Source organism: Callospermophilus lateralis, chromosome 1, assembly GCF_048772815.1.
Source record: "Callospermophilus lateralis isolate mCalLat2 chromosome 1, mCalLat2.hap1, whole genome shotgun sequence".
Classification (NCBI taxonomy): domain Eukaryota; kingdom Metazoa; phylum Chordata; class Mammalia; order Rodentia; family Sciuridae; genus Callospermophilus; species Callospermophilus lateralis.
The window spans coordinates 74,343,518-74,363,545 of record NC_135305.1 but is presented as its reverse complement, the minus strand read 5'-3'; the positions used below and the strand labels follow the sequence as shown (position 1 = coordinate 74,363,545).

The following is a 20,028-nucleotide window of genomic DNA, read 5'->3' as shown; positions in this document are numbered from 1 at the left end:
ATTGTGTTTGCCAAACACAATTTATGAATTGAGGCATTTCATTTCCCATTTACTTACAACACTATCTATTAGTTATAGTATTATATTCTATAGTAAAAACTCAGCAGTTTGAGCAGATGTGTATTTGGTAAATTTACATTTTGTTCAGACAATATCCAGCTTTGGATATAAAATCTGTATAAGCAAGTGGGACTTTTGAATTCTTTATAGTAGATGCTCAACTTTGTTAGGATTAGGGCTTACTATTTTCCATTCCATACTCTTTGTAGCTTTATATTATAACAATAGTTAGCCTTTGAATTTTAACAGAGAAGAAAATTCACAAAGGAAGACTGTTCTTAAGGGAACATTTATGCAGGGATTTTAATTGCCTAGCAGATAGTGTTTCGAAAGCATTTGACTCTTCTCCAAGACCAAATCTTAATGCTTAGTCCTCTTTTTATATACTTTCTAGGACCCAGAAAAATTGTCAGACTTAGGGGATTTTGTGAACCAGCAATTAAGGTTATTAGTACTCAATTGATATCTTCCAGATTGTTTTCCTGAGTTGACTTTTGTACCTATAAAAGTATGAAACTCATCTGAGTAATGGTATGGTGCCTTCCACGATAAGGTGAATGTTCCTAGAATAACAGTGGTAGCCAGTGTACTTTAAATGTGTGGACTGTGGGGATCCAGCAGACGAGAGTCTGAGTACTTGCCTTATTTTGGCTGTGTTACCCTGGATAGGTTATTTAAACTTCTGTGCCTTAAGGTCTTTACCTATAGCAAGAAGACAATGATAATATATGCCTGTGCATATAGATGCTGTGTAATTTTAATGCACAATTTTTAAAAAAGCATTAGCACAGATTCCAGGAGCTGATAGGGTATTAAATGTAGAAAGGTAATGGATATTTTATCATGTGTTGAAATTTCATCAAAAATTGATGGCAGTTAAAAGTAAGTGGAAAATAACAGCAAACATTTAATATATTACATTGTGCACAATAGTTATCAATCAAGGAGACTGACCAGGCAGCATACACAGGAGACTTTACACTTTCTAGAGCAGTGTTTAGTGGGAAAGTCAATGAATTCAGGAACAGAGGAAATGCTCACTGCTTTATGCAGCAATGCAAAGGGATCTTAATGGCTGCTATGTTATACTTCAAACTTTGTGCTGTGTAGCTTTAAAGCCATGTAATTAGAGAAGTACTAATCCCTCCCCTGGTGTGATAAGGGCTTGGGATACAACAGTAGTGTAAGTGACATGGCAAATCCTTGGTTATAATGCTTTTCTGCCTATCTGGTACATAGGTTTGGGAGTATATCAAGACTTCTGTTGATATGACCAGTCTGAGTACCCTGGTGGCAGTTCATAGAGTGTCACTGGTATAATCCATCAATTATTCACAGTTAAGTGTCCTATAGATAGTGCAACAGTAGACCAGTAACCCGATGGATTTATCACCATAAATCCATCAAAACTCTATTAAGATTGAACACCATAAAGCTGTAACTTTGTTCCAGAAACTTCAAAAGTTAATGCTTACCTCTCACATATTAATTTAGCAAACTATTAATTCTATGTTGTTTTCATTTTACTGATGAGTAAAATGAACCGCAGGGCTTAAGTAATTTATCAAAACTCACATAGCAAGAATATTCCAGAATGATTCAAATCCAGGAAGCTTAATGTGAGTCCATATTCTTTACTATAAAAGATTATAAAAACTGATTCAAATTAAGAATATAGTCAATTCCCAATGCTAGGTGCTCACTACCAACAAAAGACTTTTGATTGTAGGTATGACTATAGAGTGGAGGGAAAAATGCATCCCTCTACAGCTCTCTAGTACCCACATTAGTCCTATTATTTGAAAAGGAGGGAGGTGAGAAATGGGTAGATTAAAAATGACCCAATCATTATGTTCTCAAAAGAGGATTATCTTTTAGAAACTCGTTTTTGAACCTCTGACATACAGGACTAAACCAAAACCTTTTAGTTTTAGTTAAGTCATAAATCTTCTTGAAATAAAACTTTTTTTTTTTTACAACCCACTTTCTTCCGAATAACCATGCCTTAAAAATTATTTTGAATATGCAGATGTTTGTATTTTAATTGTGAATCTTTGCTGAATTCTTATTTGTAATACTGAAAGCAAAGTATTTAATACTTTTGGTGTCCTTTAATTTTACTGAACACATTGGAAAATCATTTTAAATGTTATTAAGATGTTCTTTGAACCAAAATATTTACATAACATGAAGTTCATGTAGCCAGCAGATTGTTCCATTTGTTGTGTTTGAATGTGGAAACATTTGGAATGATAGCATAAGATGATGCCATAGACCTTTTCTCATAAACAACCTAAAAGTGTTGTCTAATGTGGGTTATTAAATGTGTCAAAGATTCCTTTGCTGTATTTAGGTAAAATGTAAGTTTCTCTACTCAAACATGGGAAATACTGTTTTCTGGTATGGAGGAAAATAGTTTTACTAAGTAAAAATTCCACTTAACTGGAAACCATTATTAAAAGACTCAGTTTCAAGAAGCAAAGTATTTGAAGTTTCATGTGTTTTTATTAATAGAAAAAAAACCCTAATATGTATAAATACCTTTTATAAAAATTTGTGCACATTATTTATTCTATGAACATTAGCTGGTTAATGATATTTTAAAATAATTTTTAAATTATCAAATCTGAATGAATATATTCTAATCAAAATACTATTATGCAGCTGGCAAGTATGCTTTGCATATATCTGTGCCCTGTGTTCTGAGAATGTGGTCTTGTTAACCATTAATTAAATTGAAGAAATATATGATATATGATAGCTTTAATAAGGAAACACATACTGAAATCAATATGGGTTAAAATTGTCATAGGCAAGAATGATACCTGTTGTCAAAATAGAGGAAGAATATCTTAGGGTTTGATATTTGTGTCACAGAGATGAGTTGGGTGGTTCAAATTTTGAATAGATTATAAATAAATTATGGAGCTAATAGTGACAAATTCCCTTTTGATATAATCTAATAGGTGCTATACATAAGCAAGTAATGTATACAGTTATGGCTTAGATATGACATGACTCCCAAAAGCTCAGATGTGAGACACTGCAAGAATTTTCAGAAGACATGAATAGATTATGAGAACTGTAAGCTAATCAGGGGATTATCTACTTATATGGATTAACTAGGTTTTACCTGTAGGTGGGTATGAAAACATAGGTGACTGGAAGAGTGCTTTGGGTGTTTATATTTTGTTCCTGGTGAGTGGACTTTCTCTCTACTTCCTGTTGGCATGTTCTGAACTGCTTTCCTCCTCCATACCTTTCCACCATGACATTCTTCTTTATCTTGGACCCAGAGAGGTGTGGTGTCAGCTGTCTATTGAAACTGTGAGCCAATATAACTTTTTCCTCCACTGTGTGTGTGTACACACATACACAAAGAGATACAGATATGTATATGTGTGTATATATGTAGGTATATATGTAGACATATATATCTTTATATATAATTGGATGCTCTTAATTCAAAAAATGAAAGAGAAGCTTTGGTTTAGGAATACTAATGTTAACATACTCATAATACTAATGAATACTTGCTTTGTTCAAGAATGTGCCACATAAAAGTAAAATAAGTTTTTGAAATATTTAAAATGTCACAGTGAAATCTAGGTAAATAATGATGGAGTAAAGGTAATTTACAAAATTCTCCTTTCTCTAGAGCTTTCAAAAAAGCGAAAATAGTAAGCAAAGCAAATAAATGTACTAACAGCAAATGAACAAAGCAAAGGGACCCACCTTCACACATAGATTGTAAAATGTAGTAGTCAAGAAAGAAACTGAACTGATGAGGTTCATGATGTTTTCTCTGCCCTGACTGTGGGTCCCCGAGACCTCCTATGGGGACAAAAGGTAATGAGGCAAAAGGTAATTTGTTAAATCTAGTTAAATCTTGTTAAATCTTATGTTGTTAACATATCTGCAGATGGAGATACTGAAGTGGAGAAGGCACAAAAATTCCTCACCAGTTGAAAAATCCCTCCATTTTCTGTGGCATCTGTTAGGGACAGGAACTACTTTCAATGTCTACCTTTTTAAAAAAATTTTCCAACACATAGAAAATAATCAGGAAACTATTAATTCATACTAAAAATAATCATAACACACACAAATCAGATGAAATATATATGGAAAAATCCTCAAGCCTTGCCCTTTCCCTAAAATATTCTCAGACCTGTTTATAGAACTCAGTAAGAATCTGAATTCAAAAAGGTGAAAAACTCCAAAACAACATTCCAAGGCTAATTATCTACCATTTTTTATTGATTGAATAAGAGAACAAAATTAAGACTAGAGAAATATTATTAAAGATTTGTCCTTTAGAAATATTATTAAATATTTGTCCTTTAGAAATGGCAATACAGTGCAGCCAAAATCATATTTCTATAATATGGGAAGAAATTGAGATAATTGTAGAATATTCTAAGACAAAATAAAAAAATATGTGAATGATAATGACATTTACTATATGTTTAGATCTTATATTATCAAGTAGAAAACCCAATAATTTTTTTTTTGGAAGCTAGAAGAAAAATTTCTTGAAATGACAAACTAATTCTGCATAACAAAGAGGAAGTATTGTCAGGAAAAAGTGAGAAACATAATTGTCAATCAGACTTATTCTGATTAAGGTTTCAATTTCTTTCATAAAGTATTCTTCAGGAATATACTTAGGTACACAAACCAGAAACAAAAATTCCAAGTAGAGGTACAGACTGACTAGTCTCTTACATCTCCGGAGTTTCTTCCAAATATAATGAAGCTTTGTCTACAAACTTCAAATGAAAGTGGAATCCAAGACTATTGCCACAGGACAAATCGTCCTTTAGTTACAAAGACAAAAGGAAAGAGAATTTCAAGGACTTCTTTGAGAAACTGCTCCACATTGAAATCTACCCAATAAAATGATGAATGGAGCATAGATGAGTAACAAATGTATAAGCAGCAGCAGGGAGTCAGGCAGTGTTAAAAGACATTGACCAATGACTTCAAATCTGTGAGGCGAAGAAAGGGTGAAGCAAACTTTTATTCTTAAGATCCAGCTATTCTTAGAGTATGAAAGCACAATAACTCGGGAACATGAAGTAGAGGCCTTTGTTGTATACATATTTTTAAAAACCCACAAACACTTGGAGATGAAGTTTACTCAATAAAGAAATTGATTAAAGTTAGTTGACTTAAAAATAGAGAAATGTTTAAAAGTCAGTTTCTTTGTAGCTATGTCTAAAGCATTTTTATTATGGTTACAGAGTAGAATACGAATCTGAAAGACCTTGTCAGGATAAAATTATGAGCAGAGGTAGGCAGAAGTTATGATGGGCTATCTCTTCTTTCATGAATGGATATAAGTTAATAGAGACATAAAAGTGAATTGGATTGTCTTCATAAGTCCAGTGTCTTTATCATGTTAATGTTTTTTCTTAATTGTTAGAAACTAACATCTCTGGATATGGAGAATTATTTGAAGTTTAGTAATACTTTGTTTTACTGCACTTGGTTTACTTTTATTTAAATTAGATAATTAAAAGTGACACACTTAGTACAATCCCATTTTAATAAAAGGTGTTTATATATTTGATCCGTTATTTTGTCCTTCTAGCTTACTGTGTATATCATTCATATAGAATTGAGAGAAAGATATATAACTGACATTCAAAATGATTTATTTGGAGTGGTATTTTTTGGTGAATTTTAAAAAACTTAAAAATCTTGTTCACATTGCTAATTTTAAGAGCCCATACAATTTTTTTTTTATGACACAAGACTTCCTTCCCTTAAAAAACTAAGATGGCAAAGTTTTAAACCACTTGTTAATCATTTGCTATTGGTAAAAGATGTTTGGAATTCCAAATCCTATCCTCAAGAATTTTACCTGTCTTTTTAATGTTTAGGAGGCTAAATGAAATATCTCTTGTTCTTATTCTAGACCACATATATATATATATTCATAAGGAATTTGTATATATATAGACCATATATATATATATATATATTTTTTTTTTTTTTCATAAGGAATTTGTATCGTAAATTGTGTTTTTTTTTTTTTTTTTTTTTTTACTTATGTACACTTACTTAAGCTAAGATCTCAAGATGGGGTGTCAGGAACTTGGCAGGATCTGAGATTATACCTACCCTACTTGAATGCAAACTAGTTAGCCTGACATGCCACCATAGTTACTGGCAGAAGACTGAAGACTCCACATTTAGAGAAAAGACCAGGTGTTATTCAAAAACTCTGCAGTAACTGGAGTAATAGTGTAGCACTGGTTTTCTGAATTGCAGTTACCATATAGTTAGGGTTAATTATTGCTAAGCAGTGGAGTGCATTAAAAAGAACTCTGATATCAGGAAACCCTGGTCTTGTACATGGGCTGCTGGCAAACCATCTCATTCTTCTGTCACAAGAGAGACATTATTACTTTGGAATGTCATGCGAATCTGCTCTAGGAAGACAAATGTCTCTATCTTTGCTTTCTGAAAAATAAGCAAATCTTTCCTATGAAGAGACATATCTGTCTTTGCAAGTCTGCCTGCTATGCAAACATCCTTGAAAAGACATTCTGGAGCAAATTACACATTATGCCTTTGAAAATGTTTGGATACATGAGAGACCCAAGAAAAATTGTCTCCTTGTGATATCTAGAAGATGTGGCTCCTTGATCCAATTTAATGTTGCACAATGGAAGCTGATTTATTTTCTACTCAAGTTTTAATACATAGTTGATAACATGGAAGTGTGTGTGTGTGTGTGTGTGTGTGTGTGTGTGTGTGTGTGTGTTTTCTTGAATTTTAAGCACAGTTAGAATTTTAAATGGAAACTTAAAGTGTTTGAACCAACTAACTTTATAGCGAAGGTCTTGAAACTTTGATCACTTTCCCAAATTTTGTCAGAATTCTATAAAATTAAGCTGTAGAATAGATAAGGCTTTTACAAGTACAATTTGATGTTTTACTTGAGAATAGCATTGCATTTGAGAACTGTAAATTGTGAAGTATTCTACATGTAATGCCTGCTTCTAAGTGAAGCAATTTACTTTGTTCTTATTTGTTAAAAATATTCATTATTCATGGTCTATTTCAAATACCTTTTTTTTGGTAACCTGATAAACTTAAGCATGATTTTATTTTTGTATAGTGTTCTAGGCCATGTGTCTTTCTTATAGCAATTATATGCTATGTTGTTTACATTTACATTTTCATGTTTTGCCTTTCTATCCAGCTTGTAAACTTTTCATATTTGTCTTTTCTCCTAGCATATACATGTCAGATCTCAGGCTTTGTATAATGCTGGCAGTGATATTCAACATATCAACTTGGAGCAATGCTACAATTTCGTTTGTGTGAATGTAAGTAGAATATATAAATTATTGGATGTATTTGAGTATCCAAACAAGTGTAATGTCAAAGAGATCTAATTTTTTCTTAATCTTAAATATTTGAACATAAGATTTTGAAAGATGAGTTGTGTTTTTTAGTATGGATTTGTATATTTTATTTTTTATCTTCTGAAATACAGAAATAACACTTCTTATCAAGCTAATGCTCATAAGAAAAAGAGAGTGATGTTTCTTTAGATAGTTTTGTTGGATTTTCTTTTATTTTTAAACCTGGAGTTAAGTAGATTATGACTTATGCTTGAATTATTAGCTCAAATTTGATATGTATAATCTATAAGTATCCTTTAAAACTGTTTTAAAATTAATCTTGGTAAATATTTTGAAAGCTACATAAAATCTCTTTATTTGGCTGGGCATGGTGGTGCATGCCTATAATCCCAGCAGCTCCAGAAGGTTGTGGTAGAAGATCGTGAGTTCAAAGCCAGCGTTAGCAAAAGTGAGGCACTAAGCAACTCAGTGAGACCCTGTCTCTAAATAAAATGCAAAAAAGGACTGGTGATGTGGTTGAGTGCCCATATGTTCAGTCCCCGGTACCCTTGTCACCACCCCCGCCCCCCGCCAAAAAAAATCTCTTTATTTACCTTGAGTTAATTTTTAAATTATGTTCGATCTTTATTCCACTTCATTTTATTTTCTTGCTCTTCCAGGTTAAGGAACCTGATTTCCAAGAGACCCAGAAGTTAATGAGTATGCTTGAAGAGAGCAACTTTTCCATTTTATATTCCATTGTTGTAATTTCAGTAAGTGTTCACTTAATGAATGTAGATTTTTCTCATCAAACTTGTGCTTGCTTCCTTCTATGTGTCTGTTTAACAAAATTTATCCCATTAATATCCTTGACCTGAACTCAGAAGGAACTTTTCTTTGTGGATTTTGGGGCTTTCTTTCTCGCTATGTCTACTATAGACACTTTCTTACCTCAGTCATTCAGTTGAACTGTCATGTTCAGGAAGCTGTTTAATTCAACTTAGCAAATGATTTCATTTCTTTTTCTTCATTAAAATTACAGCTACATGACTAAGTTGACTAGTTATTAGGATAATGTAAAAGAGCTTTATTTAGCGTAACACCATAATTCCAATTAGCAAAGAAACCCCAAATTTTAAAAAGGTGAGGAAGAAATCTAATAAGAAAATCTGTTCTTGGTTTTGTCTTCTCTTTTCCATGGAAAGTGTAAGTAGAGGAAGTGTAGAGACTTTGACTTTTTGAATTATCCTGAAATGATTGTGAATATGGATGACTTCTCCTATATGTGGCCAAAAGGCCATTTTAGTTTCCTGAGAATAAAAATGTGGTAGAACCATTCAGATAGTCTACAAATTAATAGATGTGTGGAAAATATTTTGGTAATTATAAAATAAAGTAAAACAAATGACTTAAATTTAAGTCTAGATAACTTAGAGCTTATATGTATGTTAATAATAAGAAAAATATAGACATATTGAGTACAAATACACAGGCATATGTACCTCTGTGTGTAATTAGATGTTACATGTACTAGGCAATGCAGGGACTGTAGAATCTACATTTATTTGAATTGACTATGTTATAAAATTAAAGCAACGAGAAAGCCTCCTGCTACTATCTTTTTGTTTTTGTTTTTAAATGATATTAAACAATTTTAAATTCTGAGAAGAATGGTCAAAAAGGAGTCTTTTTTTTTCCCCTAAATAGATAGGCTTTATTTCACAGAAATATATTAGAAAATGACATCAAAATCATAGTAAAAATACATTATTTTGGCATATGTGATTCAATAGATATTGAATGCATATATTGTTAATGTTGAAAGGCCTATTTTACTGACTAGGAGCTGTGTGACTCACTATGACACTCACAGTATCACCTGAGAATGTCATAGTGCTAATCTGGGAGAAGATGAAAGACAAACATTGAAGTTTGGTTTCTATTGAATGCATATTGCTTTCCTATGATAGTAAAGTCAAAAGATTTTAAGTGGAACCATCATAAGTTACTGCCCATTTTTATTGCTATCCCCTTTATCATATTGCATCACTCAAGAGGGTTTTTTAAGTAGGCACAGTGATATATACCTATAATTCCAGTGCTACAGGATTATCTCAAGTTCAAGGCCAGCCTGGGAAACTTCTTTAGATAAAAGTAGAACCAAACAAAAAGGGTTGTGGAGGTAGCTCAGTCATAGAGCAACACTGGGTTCTATTCCTAGTACTGCCCCTCCCCCCAATGTTATTAGAGTAGCCTAAGAACACCACCTATAGACATAGGATGTATCCAGTTCTTTATTTTCTAATTTTATGGTGTATGTTCATTACTGAAATAGTGATGAACAAACACTTAGAAAATAAAGTAATGAATGTCTTAAAATACTAAAAATTATTTAAAAAGTCTCTCAGAAAAAAAGGATATGCTTTTATCTAAATTAAATAAGAATGAAATGCACTAAAAATCTTAAAGTTAGGCTGATTTCTTGTTTAGAAGCTGATGATCAGAATTTTTCTCCCCCAGCAATTGAGAAAAGAGATTTCAGGAGGCAAAACTACCTATTGCTATTTTCCAGGAAAGATTATGTAAAGCCACTTGTGAAACGAATATCTTCTCTCATAAAACTAGTAAAATAGGGATTCTAATTTATTTGGTTCCATCAACGTTTCCACAAAACTTTCTTTGTTAGTATCAGATGGAATAACGGACAATACATTTTTATATAAAGCTGTTTTTTTTTTTTCAGTGAAAACATTTTATTCATTTAATGGATACCAAATAAATGTTTAGTCATTAAAATTGGGAAGAGATGGGTAAAAAATATAGTTGAAAGTACAAAATTGGTAAATGACAACTTTAATTGTATTTGATAAATGGTTTGTCACTTCTGTACATCAAAATGATTTTGTAGTAATGCTCTATGTAATTACATGAGGGTACTACTATTTTGGGCTCATGTCAACAGTTTTATTGGTACACTATGAGACAAAGGAATCCTTTTAAGAATTTAATTTACAAAAACAAATTGTCAAGTGGACTTCCAATGTTATGACAAACAAGTAAATCTTTCAAAGTGCCTAATTTAGTTTCAGTTAGTAGAAGGTTGCATAGTAACATAACAAATCAGAATGTGATATTCAAAATACTTTAAAATGTTTAATATTTGAATATGCCAGCAAATTCAAAAAAGGAAAACCACCACCCATTGATACTTGATACTTCCACATATGGCAAAATTGTCAGAGATGTAAATTATTTCCAGAAGGTTTCATAACTCAAAATGGCAGCCTCAGGAAGAGACTCAATCTAGTGTGGAGTATATCATATACACTTGTTACTCCTACACTCATGAATGTGTTAATAATGGAAAGGGATTAAAAATATACATATAACATAAATGTATCTGATATTTCTAATGAAGAACATATGACAATTGGAAAAACACAGTGAGTCCCTCTTTTAAGTGCTAATGATTTCTTCACAGCACATTGAGCCTTGACTGAATTTAAGTTATAAAAATCTTTGGTCCTGTTAAGTTTTTTACCAGATCCTAGACATGAATCTTTGTCACCTTTTACTTAACTACTTGTTCTGTACATTTCCTCTTGTTAACTCTGTTATTACTAGACTAAGTAAATGTGTTTTCAAGACACAATTTCTTATAAAACAAAAGAGAGCTACTTTAATTCTCACTCCTTCATATTGGGATTACTTTTTACAATATTGATGTTTCAGATTATTTTTATTTTTAAGTAGGGGCGTATGTGTGTGTGAGAGAGTGTAGCAGCAATTGCTATACTTCAGGAGCATGTTGAGATACCTGTTGTGCTCCAGTCTCAAACTTATTGCTATTGTAGCCTCATGAATACTTTTATTTTTCCTTTATAAGCATTATAATTTTTTTATATATTGAACTTTTTATGATGTTTCACTTGAGGTATATTAAAGTTTTGTCCTTCATGGCTTTTATACTACTTGAATAGCAGAAATAGAATCACTTGTGCACATTCTATAAATTTTTTCATTTGTTTTCTGTTAATGTAGTCAGTCTCTGGTATTTCCTGCCTAAATCAATAATAAAACCAAAATAAATACTGGTTACAAACACCTTTAGAACTGTTTTCCAACTGTGGTCGTGAAGGAATTCATTTCTAACACAAGGATGAGGAATGATGAAATCATTCTCATGGGAGGTGTTGAATAGAAAGAATTGACTGTGTTGTTATAAGTTTAAGGAGATCTTTGCTTATGGCTAAATTGTTAATGAAAAGCTTGTGTTGTGGGATATAGAAATTCTCAAAGATTAATTATGATGGACATATAACTGATGATGTATAAAGAAATCATTCTCATAGAACACACCTTCCTGGGATTCACTCTTTTTAAAGAATAGAGTCTATTTATTTTCAGATTAACAGTGGTGCTCTAATAGAATATGTAAATAGAATGAATTCCAGATGACTTTTTCCAGTTTTCATGAATGTATATATATTTTTAATTGATTTTTGTTATATATGACAGTGGAGTGCATTACAATTCATATTATACACATAGAGCACATTTTTTCATATCTCTGCTTGTATATAAAGTATGTTGACACCAATTCGAGTCTTCATACCTGTACTTTGGACAGTGATGTTCATCACATTCCACCATCATTGCTAACCCCCTGCCCCTTCCTTCTCCTCCCACCCCTCTGCCCTATCTAGAGTTTGCTATTCCTCCCACACTCTCCCTCCCTATCCCATTATGATAAGCTTCCTTATATCCGAAAAAACATTCAGCATTTTGTTTTTTGGGATTGGCTAACTTCACTTAGCATTCTTTTCCAACTCCATCCATTTACCAGCAAATGCCAGGATTTTATTCTTTTTTATCGATGAGTAATATTTCATTGTGTATATATGCCATATTTTTTATCCATCATGAATGAAATATATATATATATATATATATATATATATTTTTTTTTTTTTTAATTAAGCAGAGTTTGGAATTGCTATTTCCCTGTTTTATGTACTTTAATTAACTTGGTATGAGATGAACAAAGTTTTTGTGCATTTATTTGCCAATGTTATCCCAGTAAATCACTTTGTAAATTTTAACATAAGAATTGTACAGGGGCAAAAACAAAATGTGAAAGTAGACTTTTTTGTCAGGGAGTTAACATTGATTTTAGCTCTAGAGGAGTTGATCTCAATGACTTGGCCATTCAGTGTTTCAGAAATATGCCTGGGAATTTGTCACTAGATTGTTTGTTGTGTTACTGAATTTCACTTAAGTATTGAAATGGTCATTCATTTAACTCTATTATGCTATTTACAATGATGCATCAAATAAATTTTCAGTATAATTATTTTAAAATGATACATGTTATGCTTATATAATTAGTAAATTAAAGTGATTCAAATTAATATAAAAATAAATATGCTAAAACTGACCTTGCTTAGACTATTTGAAAGAGTTTAATTTCTTATAGGAAAATAATTTCTTGTGTAACCAAGATGGTATGTGTGCTCAGTCTGGAGTTAGGATACACAGTACAAGTACTGAGTGCACAAATGAAAATTATCTTTTAACCTGTCCAAGTGACTTCATGTCTTGGAGCTTCAATTAAATATCATTATCTATAAAAAGTGGGATGCCCTTGATAGGCTCTAAGTGGCTTCTTTTTCTAAAAATATTTTCTACCAACAGCATGTTGTAACGTCATTTTACTTTTATATGTTCTACGATGCGTGTTTTTAAAATTTAAATGTAGTAGAGCAGTTTATATTATAAGAGGCATGTTAGGTATGGATTAGGTAGAATGGCATTTCTATTTTAAGCCATTTTTGAGATCACCTATAACTTAATCTTTTTCACAAGACTCATAAGTTATTTTTTTTAGTTCTTTGTGGTATTTGTCCCTATTATCCTCTTTTAATTGTCTGGTTTTATAGGTTAAGTCCTTCTCTTTTACAATTCATTCCTCTTTTCTATTTCTTTGCTTAATCATAATTGAAAAATTAATTGCCCCCACTTTTTTTAATGCAAAGAAATTTATCCTTTCATATCTACTTTGAGCCTTATGTTGTGAGAAAGACTTGATTAAAACTTGCACTAATGTTTGTTCCTCCCAATTCTTTTAAGCTTTAGATCCTTTTTAGTTAGTGTTTTAGTGGAAATTATCTTGTTTTTATTAATTAATTTATTTTAATTAGGTATATATGACAGCAGAATGCATTTTGATTCATTGTACACAGTTGCAGCACAACTTTTCATTTCTCTGGTTGTACATGATGTAGTATCACACATCATGTACAAATATATGCAATTATACATGTACCTAGAGTAATGATGTCCATCTCTTACACCATCTTTCCCACCCCTATACCCCCCTTGCTTTCCTTTGCCCCATTAAAGTTCTTCCATTTTTCCCATTGTCCTCTACCCTGCCCTGTTATGGATCAGCATCCACTTATCAGAGAGAACATTCAGCCTTTGGTTTTTTGGGATTGGCTTACTTTGCTTAGCATGATATTTCCCAGCTCTATCCATTTAATGGATTGATTAGCATAGATTCATTTAATATCTATTGAACCTCTGTGACAATCATTTTGACATACTTGCAGCATATTTGATTATGTAGCCTTTTTCCTTAAATGGCATCTTATTTTAGAAGAGTAAGTTATTATGTATAAGCTATTTTTCTGATTATTGTATCTTAGTTTAGGAATGGTATAATTGTGTTTGTCTATTCTTGTTTTCTTAAATAAAGCTTCTTATTATTAACTTAATTAAATGACTTCAGTTAGCCAAGGAAATGCTCCATTGGCAGGGAATTCAAGAGATACTGGTCCCTTTACCTTTCTATCACCCTGAAATTAAAGAATTATAAGCAGTTGTGCTGGAACAGGGGGCAGGTTAGCTTGGTGATGTTTTGTTAAAGATCCAGGTAGAAGCAGAGATTTGGAAGACTGAGCAAAGTGCAACTCTGATGCATGAAAGATAGCATTTCTATATGGATAGAGAAGCATAGAGATTGGTCAGAACTGGAGAGAGTTAGGGAATGGGTCTGAAAAGGAAGGAGCTACAGATTATGGAGGGTTGAGGCTGGGGCTACTAAGCACTGAGTTAAGGCAGGGTTTCTAAGTTTAAACTTTGTAAAACAGTTCTGTCCTGCTAGAAATTAATGAAATAAGTTGTAATTTACACATTTTGGTTATAGCACAAAGATTGAATTAAAATAAGCACAGGGTGTCCTTGATTTCCATTAGCCCTAGAAATAATGATGGTGGCTGGAGCTAGGGTAATGATAGAATGTGTTCCTTCCTCTCAAACACAATTTTATATGTTGAAATCCTAAGCCCCAACATGATAATTTTAGGAGTGGTGTACTTTTTTTTTTAGTAATTTGGTCATGAGGGTTGAGCCCTGATAAGTGGGATTAGTGTCCTTCTAAGGAGGCACAGGGCTAGTTTTCTTTTTCTACATCACCTGAGAAGATGATTAGATGGTAGTCTGCTACCTGGAGAGAGCCCTTACCAGAATCCAACATGTTGGCACTCTAAGACTAACAAGCTTCAGAGCAATTTCTGCTGTTTGTAAGCTACATCATCTGTGGTATTTGTCATAGAAGTGCAAAATGACTAAGACAGGTAGTTTTAGTAGGACTGGTCAGATAGGGAATAAAGATGAATTTAAGAAATCAAGAACCAAGAATTATTACATGATTAGATGGGAGAGAGGATGTTAAGTTGTTAAGATAGTCTATTCTATTTTTATGTATCTTGAAATAGGTAAATTATAGTAAGATAGTATTATATAATTTGGATATGGAATGTTGTCTAAAAGCTCATGTGTTGAAGACTTGATTCCCAATGCAGAAGTGTACAGAGTTGGGGTTTTTGGGAAGTGATTGGATCATTAGGGCTCTGACCTCATCAGTGGATCAATCCATTGATAGCTGAGTGGACTACTTGAAGGTGGTAGGATCATGGCTGGTAGGTCACAGCGGAGAAAGACCACTGATGTCATGCCCTTGATAACTATATCTTGTCTCTGACCCCTTACTCCCTTTTTATCTTTTTCTCTTCACCCTCCTCTTTATCTGCCTCTTTTCTGACTGCTGTGAGCTGATTAATTTTACTTTTCCAATTCCTTTTGCAATTATATTCTGCCTCATCTCAAACCCAGAGCAAAGGAACCAGCTGACCATGAGCCCAAACAAACTTCTTCTTCTCCAGGTTGTGTGTGTCAGATATTTTGGTCATAATGATTAATACAGAGAGGGAACATTAGAGAAGACTCTTTTTGTGTTTCTGAAAGTTAAATGGAAAGATGTCTCAAATTTGTTGGCAGATTATAACTGGGAAGATTTTGGTCAAGAGGTGTGTGTGTGTGTGTTTATTTATTGGTCCTCTTGTCCTAAAACTTACTTGGAAAGGAAAATTAGGTGTTTATATGACTTCTTTAATAAATGAATTTTAATATTATTTGAATACTGAATTCCAAGTGCGGGCTCAATTCAAAAATATATTCTTATATTACAACTTTTTGAAGTCTTACAGTATGTCTTTATGATTGTTCATGTTTTTATGAAATTTTTCTGTAGTGATGCTTTATATTTTGAAAATTACAACAGAAAAAACCCTTGTCCATGGATTGAATCATTAGTAGAGAGAAAGATGGTAAGAATATTACTAAACATAAGTGTTGTTCCCTTAGGATAAAAAAATATGTAGCCACCTAAAAATGGATTAGTTTTGCAGTTTTCTGGGAAGCCTGAACAGATCTTTTATTGAAAGTATAGAAAGGTGATAGAATTGGTGCCAAGAGCTTCTTGATCCAAACATGCTTAGGCTTGAATGCTGTTTGCAACAAGTTCACATGTGAGACTTTGAAATGTATAGTGTGATTCAATTCTCCAGACATAAGAGGTTTTATTTTAGGGGATCCTGAAGGTTAGACTTACTCCACATAAATGATGGAATACTTGATTTTCTGGTACTTGCTAAGGGAGAATGTAGCAAGTTGTTAAGATAGTCTAGCATCACTATTGGAGAACTCTTATTTTGGAATGACAGGACTGAATAAAATTACCTGCAAGTCTTTTCTGGGTATCATTTCTGCTTCTATAATCTACTTAGCTAGAATTATGAAAAATTATTTTATAAGAATGTGTTGATGATAATTGAATTCCCAGTTTGCTCAACTAGTGAGAATCCAATGATGATCTTGTTTCTTGTTCTTAGCATTTGGAAGTACTGAAACATCTCCCCACATTTATAATTTTCAGAACCCTCCTAACAAATGCAGCCTGATAATGTATATTATTAATGTAACTCTGTCAGTATTAGTCATAACATACTTCTTGAATGCTTTAAAAAATGAATCATCATTCTTTTCTTTTTAAAACAAATGTTCCCATTTAATCCTCAAGGAAATTCTAAGAGTTGATTATCATAAACGGCCTCATCCTCCATTCAAAAATAAGCCTAGTGTTCATTTTACTTTACCACAAAATATTTGAGTAATGTGAATAATTGCCTTTTTTGAGTAACAGAAAAATGTATTATCAGAAATAAAAGGATCTTAAAAATCAATACTCTTTTTATAAGAGGAAACTCAAGTCCTTTCTTTGCCTGAATTGAAATAACTTCTTTATATTAGGATCAGTAAAGTTTTCCTGTCAAAGGCCAGTTAGTAAATATTTTAGGCTTTGCACACATTCTTTGTTGCAACTGTCCACCTCTTTTGTTACAGTGCTAAAACAGCCATACACAATATGTGCTATCTTTTGGACCTGAAATGTCCCACAAAAACCTGTGTAAAGGCTTGTTCCCCAGACTCTGCTGGGAGGTGACAGGAACTTTTTAAAAGGTAGGGTATAGCTGGAGGAAATTACATCGTTAGTGGAGTGCCCTCCAAGGGGATATTTAGGTAGAGCCCCCTCCTATCTTTTGCCTCCTTGTTATCATGAGAAAATCGGCTTCCTCTAACACTTGCTTCTGCCATGAGGTATTGCTTTGCCAAAGTACCAGAAGCACAGGAACCAACCAGTTATGGGCTAAAATCTCTTTTACCAGGATCCCAATTAAACCTTTTTCCCTGTATTTTGTCATCCTGATGGAAAATAGACTTACACAGAAAATTGGTGCTGAGAAGCTGGTTGCTGCTGTGACTATGCCTATAATGTGGTTCAGAAGTCTTTGAAAATGATTCATGGGAAGAGTTTGGAAAGGTTTGGACGGCAGGTTAGAGAAAGTGGAATGCTATAAGTATAGCTCAATGGGCAATTTTGGTGAGGTAATGTAAAATTACAATAGTGATACAAATCCAGTTAAGGCAGTGCTCATAAAGTTTCAGATGGAAATGTGAACTTTTTTGGGAATTGTACTCAATACTATCCTTTTTACACCTTGATCAAGAAATCAAGGGCATTATGTGCATGCCCTGAGACTTTGTGGGGAGCTGAGTTTAAAAGCAATGGACTACTTTTCTCTGGTAGAGGAAATTTTAAGGTAGCAGAGCATTCAGGCAGTGGCTTAAGTATTTTTAGCTGCTTTTATGCGTTTTCAGTGAGAAACTACAGCAAAAAGAGTACAGAAAGATGTGAAAAATTAAGTTTGGCCAGAAATGGGGCAAGTTTAAAGGTGCTGTACACGAGGGTGTGGCTGCTAAAGAGATAAACACAATTATAGCAAAGCCAAGTACTTCGAGTTATGACAATAGAAAAGATGCCTTGAAGTCATCTCAAGAATCATCAAGACCCCAAGCATTGCAGGCTAAAAAGTATAGAAATATAAGTTGTTTAAAGAATTTTATTCCAGAAGAGTGCCCTGAATACCCCACTCACACAGGGCTGTCCAGAGCATTATTTTCTCAGGATTCATTTCCTCATGTTAAGCAGTCTACGCATTTAGACGCCTCTACAGCTGTGATTTAAGTGGACCCTGATACAACTGAATCCAGTGGCTGCCTTGGTATCTTACACAAGATGCTGGATTTACAGATATCCAAAATGCAAGAATTACGAGGTTATAGAGGCTTCCTCCAAGTTTTCAAAGAAAGGTGGCAGAATTGCAATTCCTATAAGCAGTTTCAAAAGGGCCATGGTTGTGTGATGTCAAAATTATAATGGAGACCTTAGGAAACTAAGGGATGCCAGGAATAGAATCTAGAATGCCTACTACTTCATATTAAGGATAATAAGTATTTCTAATTCTACCTGAATTTTTAGGCCATACTGTGTATAAATTTAAAGTATGAATTTTGCCATCTTGATTTTTATATTCTTCATATTTTTAAAGATAATTTAGTTTAAAAATTTTATTATGGCATTTAGAAAAATATCCCTTTCATTTCTAAATCATGATTGAATTTAGGGAGTGGTATTCATTTTTTTAGAGGTGTCCTTTTTCATTTTTTCCAAAATAAACTCTAAATGTACTGTTACTATATTAAGCAAACAAAAAGTTGAATTAATGAACTCTAATTTAATCTTTTAGCTTATAAGTGCAACATTTACTATAAAAATTATGTGTAATAGTTAAATTTTTTTGTTTATTTCTGTGCTTTGTGTCATGCAGTAAATTGATCTGTTATGTATATGTGTGTGTATATATATATATATATATATATATATATATATATATATATATTTAGTATTAAATTTAGTATTAAGTTATTGTTATGGAGTGATTGCAGTAAATAACTCAGTTGATCTTAGAGCCGAGCAGGAGACGGAACCTTTAGTCACTAGTTGGCGGTCTGGATCCACCAGCTTATTGGCCAACGGGCAGGCTGCAAGTCTATATCCTTTGACTACCTCCTGGGTTTCAGTACACCTTTAATAGTACAAAATCATATTAATCATAAGTGGATGTTCTATGATTCAAAGCCATAAACAAATGTCATGAGATCTAAAATCATAAGCAGAAGGGGAAAGGGTCAAAACATCTGTAGTTGAGTACAAGTTAAAGAATGGTTACTAACACCTAGACAATCGATCTCTGACAGGGTACATTGTCCAAGAAAAATGGGAACCAAAGAGAACAAATTTACACTGTATAAGATTTGCCATTTTGTGTTTCCAAACATGCTATGCTAAGCAACTATTGATGGGTACAGAGGTGGGGCTTTCACATGGGAGAAGCAGTTTTTACATGACGTGAAGTCTCAGGGCAAAATGGAGTCTATTTGGTCATTGCCCATGTAGCCTGGCCCATAATAATATTAATGGTTATTTCTTGCAATCTGATTATCTTGTTCAAGTAAGCGTATCCACAACTCTGGAAATCGAATATTGTGTGTATGTCCTATCATAAGTATAAAATCAAAGTTACCTTCACAATTATAATGAATGTTAGGATAATATATCCACACAGTATATTATTCTTTCACTTATTGTTGCTCAACATATTCTTATACTATGATGAAAGCTTCTGCCAAACAGATATTTCTTTTTTCTCCTTGGCTATTTAAATTGTGTTCAGTGAACATGTGCTATCATGGTAATCCATTATACCATTTTATGTGTACAGATATGGACAGACTGGAATTTAAAAAAAAAAAGTGTTTCTTTTTTTGTTTTCAATTTAAGCATTGGAGTTTCATCTGTAGAATT

General features: G+C 32.8%; 1 protein-coding gene across 4 annotated transcripts in view; it reads left to right on the top strand.

The window, feature by feature from the left end:
• Positions 1 to 20,028, top strand: part of Crppa (CDP-L-ribitol pyrophosphorylase A) — a 302,194-nt gene that overhangs the window by 139,087 nt on the left and 143,079 nt on the right. For all 4 annotated transcript variants that reach the window (XM_076863146.2, XM_076863121.2, XM_076863136.2 and 1 more), the window contains 2 exons: positions 7,311 to 7,403; positions 8,102 to 8,194. In XM_076863146.2, coding sequence (XP_076719261.2) covers positions 7,311 to 7,403; positions 8,102 to 8,194 — 186 coding nt within the window. The remainder of the gene's footprint in view (positions 1 to 7,310; positions 7,404 to 8,101; positions 8,195 to 20,028) is intronic.